Source organism: Dichomitus squalens (genome assembly GCF_000275845.1).
Source record: "Dichomitus squalens LYAD-421 SS1 unplaced genomic scaffold DICSQscaffold_55, whole genome shotgun sequence".
In the NCBI taxonomy this organism is placed as follows: domain Eukaryota; kingdom Fungi; phylum Basidiomycota; class Agaricomycetes; order Polyporales; family Polyporaceae; genus Dichomitus; species Dichomitus squalens.
Window position 1 is genome coordinate 99,318 of NW_006766937.1, and position 5,083 is coordinate 104,400.

A 5,083-nucleotide genomic window follows, 5' to 3' on the forward strand; every position below is an offset into this window, starting at 1 on the left:
TAGTCTGTCGCTCTCTGCGTGAAGACTAGCTTTCGTAGGTCTCGTGCCTTCGTGCCGGCCTCCGCTCTGCCCTCGTCGAGTTTCTTGTCACGTTTATCCTCCTCTCTCTCTCTCTTTCCCTTTCGGCTCCTTGCCGCTCGCCTACGGGGTCGTCGCCGAACGTCGACCCGAGTCTACGCGCCTAGTCGCCGCGACAACTACAGTATATGAATGTTCAATATACTTGCGTGTCACTATCTGTAATGTGTAGTGATAATATATATACGACTCTAAAATGAGCGTACAATTATCGGAATAAGAGCGCCATAAGAGGGCATTATTGATCCATTTGCACAGTGCGCTTATGAACATAACGGCCATCTATTGGCCGCTCATTAGGACGGGACTAAGCTAACGAGACTAATGCCCTAATTGGCCTAATTAGGGGTAATTATCCCTGATTAGCAAGTGCAGTTTTTCCTGATGCACATCCATACGTTCCTATGAAGCTACAGACGTATAAACTCTGAGCTCTCATAGCTGGTGGTACCATGCACCCTGTCCGCTTCCATGTTGCCTCGCAACGTGCATATCGCTTGTCATCAGGGAATGTCAGCTCTGTGCCGTAGGAAGCACAAGAGGTCTCTGCCACCCACGTACCCCCAGCACAGGGTGCAAACCCAGACAAGACTCGGACGCACCGCTCGTGTGTACCTGGAGCCTGTACTGACCGCTTGGGCGACATACAGAGGATGGTCCGTCATATCGGTCATCCCGCCGATCTGAAACCATGGTGCGCTGATTGAAAGTGCGGCGCTGATCGTATGCGGTGATGCTTATGCTGCACCAATCGTACAGGGTCGGCCGTACGCTTCACTGTTCGTATGCAGGCTGAGGATACGAGAGCTAATCAATGGACTCGACAGTCTGCACGAGCGCAGCGCGCATATATGTGTAATGGTCACGCCGCCGAGGTGTTTTCCGAGCGAGGGGTCCACAAGAACCGGGTTCCGAGAGGTAGCGGATCATCAGCACATCTGATGCAAGACATGATTTGACGATGAAAAGTGGAGTATGGAGGAGGGATCCGGATATCAGTCAAATGTGTCGAGCTTGTTGCGAGTCGGATGTAAACGCACCGCCATCTGCTGTCTTGAGGGCACGGGCAGGAGTAGCACCTTGTTGATTAGCCTGCTCGGAGCCGTGAAAGACTCCTTGGAAGGCTTTGTGTTGTCAAACGAGGAAACTATGATTATCTTGCGGAAACTGACACGGGGATAGAGTGTCACAGCCAATGAGCTGTGCCACCAGACAAACAAAGACAAGCTTACTGGTGATGGGGTTGGTGCTGAGGGGCGAAGCAACTCCAGGTGACACAGCAAGAGATGGTGCAAAGAAGTAGATTCCCTAGACTGGAAGGGGCAGTGAAGAGGTAGGGCTGCTAGCTACCTACAGAAGAGATGGGTGATCGACGAGAAGATCAAGTCTGAGGTTCCCTGCCTCAGACCCCCTACTATTTATACAAATACAACGGTGCACAGACCAGGTACCTATTTGTTCCTGCTTGGTCAGAGTCTGCTGACTCATGTCCTGCCTCCTGACCTGTCACATGGTGTCCTCACGACTAATACCTGAGTCATGCTAAGTCCGGGCTTCCTCCGATGAGTAAGCGCTCCTGCTGACGCGTGAGTCACCTGCCAGTGAGTGAGGATGGGCGCTCCCGGACCCCACAAGGTCCCGGGTTCAATCCTGGCTCCTCTACTTTCCAATACGAGTTGCCCGTGGTCAAGGTGAGCGTCTGTCCTGGTTCACATGACCCCTAGGTCACGTGGCACGAGAAAACTGTGACATAGAGCCCAGGGAGCGGATATGTTAGCGAAGGGTCCAGGGGAAAAGAGCGGGCAGAGGATTGCGTAGCAAGCATGGAGTTGTGGTAGATGGGTGATGAGGGAAGGCCTGCGTCAGGACTCAATACGCCTCTGTCGGTTGTGGAACGCGAGCCCCACGAACATCTGTGGGAAAAGAAATTTCTGGAGGGATGTCAATGCCGGTGTAACAGAGGACGGGAGGAATCTGACAGTTCACTGATAGTTAGGATAGTGAGCACATAGACTAAGCTAATACCTGTCTGTCAATAGGCAGAATCCGGCGTGACGTTGGATGCACTTACGCCGTGATTGCGCCTCTGTTGACCATGATTGTGATGATGCGGTTGAGCATGACGTTGATTCTGTAAGGTCTTATAGCTCCGTCAACTACCGAGGAGCCGGCACAAATAAGCATATAAAGACTCACTTGCGTCGACGCCAGTGGCCTTCTTGCCCCACAGATACACGTACAACGTAATGTCGATTCCGATATCCCTGATGTTACCTTTGATTCAATTGGCGATGAGCGGGTACTGCAAATACACAATTTCAAGCCACAGCTCCATGCACTAGTGTTGTGACACGTCCTGTACAGCACGCTGGTGAATGCGAAAGACAGCAACTGGTCATATTCAGAGACCAGCAGAGGCCGTAGAGGAGATGGGGTGGGAACGTGTACAATGGCATCAGGAAAAATCTCATCTGCTAATCAGGGATAATTACCGCTAACGAGGCGAATTAGAGTGTTAGTCTTGTTAGCTTAGTCCCACATAATGAGCAGCCATTAGACGTCTGTTAGAGAGGTAAGTGCGCTACGCGAATGGATCATTAATGTTCTCCTATCACGACCCTCTCAATCCAATAATCATAAGATTGACCGCGCGCACAACCGACTACTATGTCACAGCGTTACGAAGCCCGTGAGTAAGGCGTCTAACCAGTTAACGCGATGAATTATAGTCGACAAGTCTGCAGTGAGTCGTGCTCTGTTAGGAAGCCTGCATGCGTTATGACTTCGTATGTTCACAGAATCTGTTCTATTGTGCTTTCCGGATGCCTGTGGGGTCTCGTGCTCTATCAGGCAGCATGCAGGAATCACCCAGTTGGGGAAGAAGTGTACCTCAGGTGTTGACGGCAGCGCATTTCCTTATTTTACGCCCCTTGGATCTTCATAGTCTGCTGTGACTGTTCTCCCGGTTTTTTTCAGTACATGCTCCCTATAGTTGAGCATGGGTTACTGTCCCCTGGCTTTTGTTCAGGCATGTTGCATGGTAAGGTGTATGTATTTGGCCATCTTGAATGATATTTCACCTTCTTTGATAGTACCGGATTCAGACATACTGTAAGCGCCAGAAGGATGGCGAACGATCTGTGTCTATCTACTTTGTACAGAGAGAGAAAATGGAAAATCGAGAACCTGAGAAATTTAGAGACACTGTATAGCTACACTTCTCAGGTTTTGGATTTTTGAGAAGGGAGCTCACTCTTGAGCCTATAGTTTTTCGAACATTTCTCCCCACCAAACCAGGTCCAAGCGTGACAGTTCTGGGCACATGATGTAGTTGGTTGTGCGCGCGGCCAATCTTATACTCATTTCAGGGACGTATGTATATGATTATCATCACACATTATAGCATTGGTGGTCCAACAATGGCGACACGCGAGAATATATTGAACACTCAACTACTGTAGTGCGACATGACGTTAGGGTAGACAGATCTACAGAACAACCTAGCCTACTGATACGGATATCCCCGCCGACACTGGGAAGGGAGGGATGTTGAACTTGGACTTATCCGGTCCGGACTACACGAGGCTATGCGTCTTCTAGCGCTTAGCTGTGGTCGCTTATGTAGTATGTTACCATATTTGGGACTCTCTGCTCATGTACTATAGCTATGCTTCCGGACTCTTCTGGTACTGTCTAGGACAATCCGTACTACTCCAGAACGGTCTAGACAGGTCTATGCCTTACTCATCTCTTACTCATCCTATGGTGTGATACATCGCAATTCTTTCGTTGTTGTATTATTCATCGCACTATGGTACATGTGACTAACCACTCTTCGATTAGTCATGGACACTTCTCTGTAGTATATAAGGACTTCAGATTGCGTCCTCCCTCTTCAGTCTTTCCTTACTGACTGAAGAGTGAGTACTTCGTTACCTCTACCTCTAACTTGTAGTTACTTACTTGATCCTTTGTAGTCTTGCTTCGACTCTAGGTACAGTTGGTTACTGCAATATAGTCTTTCCTTACTGACTGAAGATCTTGCTTCGACTCTAGTCAGATCTAATCTTTGTCTTCACAGCCCCGAGTTTATCAAGGGAAGACAGAAGGATAGGGGAATGGCGCTGCGCTGATGCTACTATGGAACGACCTATACATGGGCTGACGATTTACATACAAAGAGGGGGCAGGGAGAAGGAGCGGCCAAGGAATGGTGGTTTCGAACAGGTATTGTGATGTCAGTCTAGTGCTACTGCATGTACTTACCTGAGGACATGATGATTACACGAGCAGGAAGGGTACATGACATTAGAGGATAGACGAACTTACCCATATGCAAGGAGAGCATCCACTTCATGCAGCGCCCGTGACATGGAGTTCACCACAAGTCATCAGGGCAGGCAGGGAGAGATAGAACGGAATGAGCACACCTGAAGCTTTGTGGAGTGTGTGCTCCTTGATCTTCGTCCACCTACCTGCACTGGATCCCTGGCCTTGCCGCTCCTTCCAGATGATGAACATACGAACACGGTGCACCGTGCAACCTGCCCGATAAGTCAGTGTGCGTTACTAAAGACGTGTCAGACTATAGCGGGAGTAGAGGAGTAGAGCAGAGATGGAGGTGAAAGAGCGAGCTACCGTGACGTGGCGGCTGGGAAAGAGGACATGAGTTTAAATACCCGTCGAGCTTGCGCGTCCAAGCATGAGGGGCGTCTAAATGAATCTCCTTCCGCATTCAACTAAGTACCGGCGCTCGAAGAGGTAGCCATGCATCCGCCGGAGTGTACACGAGCGGACGACACCTGCAGCCTCCCAAATTGGCCACATTTGAACATACATGGACCTTCATAACAAGGAAGTATCTTGAAACTTGGTGAGTCAAGTCGTTGTTCGCTCACATTTGCTGCCCGCCATTAGAGACAGCGAAGAGCGGATTAGTAGCCATTAGGGGAGGTCAGAGTGGGCGATTCAGCCTACGATTCAGCCCCGATTCTGGTTCGATTCT

At 49.8% G+C, this 5,083-nt stretch overlaps 1 protein-coding gene across 1 annotated transcript; it reads right to left on the reverse strand.

The window, feature by feature from the left end:
- Positions 1-1,940: 1,940 nt before the first annotated feature.
- DICSQDRAFT_173979 (uncharacterized protein) lies at positions 1,941-2,199 on the reverse strand (the record flags this gene model as incomplete). Its single annotated transcript, XM_007369770.1, has 2 exons — positions 1,941-2,052; positions 2,150-2,199. 2 exons carry the CDS (start codon positions 2,197-2,199, stop codon positions 1,941-1,943), a joined length of 162 nt encoding a protein of 53 aa, XP_007369832.1.
- Positions 2,200-5,083: the final 2,884 nt, after the last annotated feature.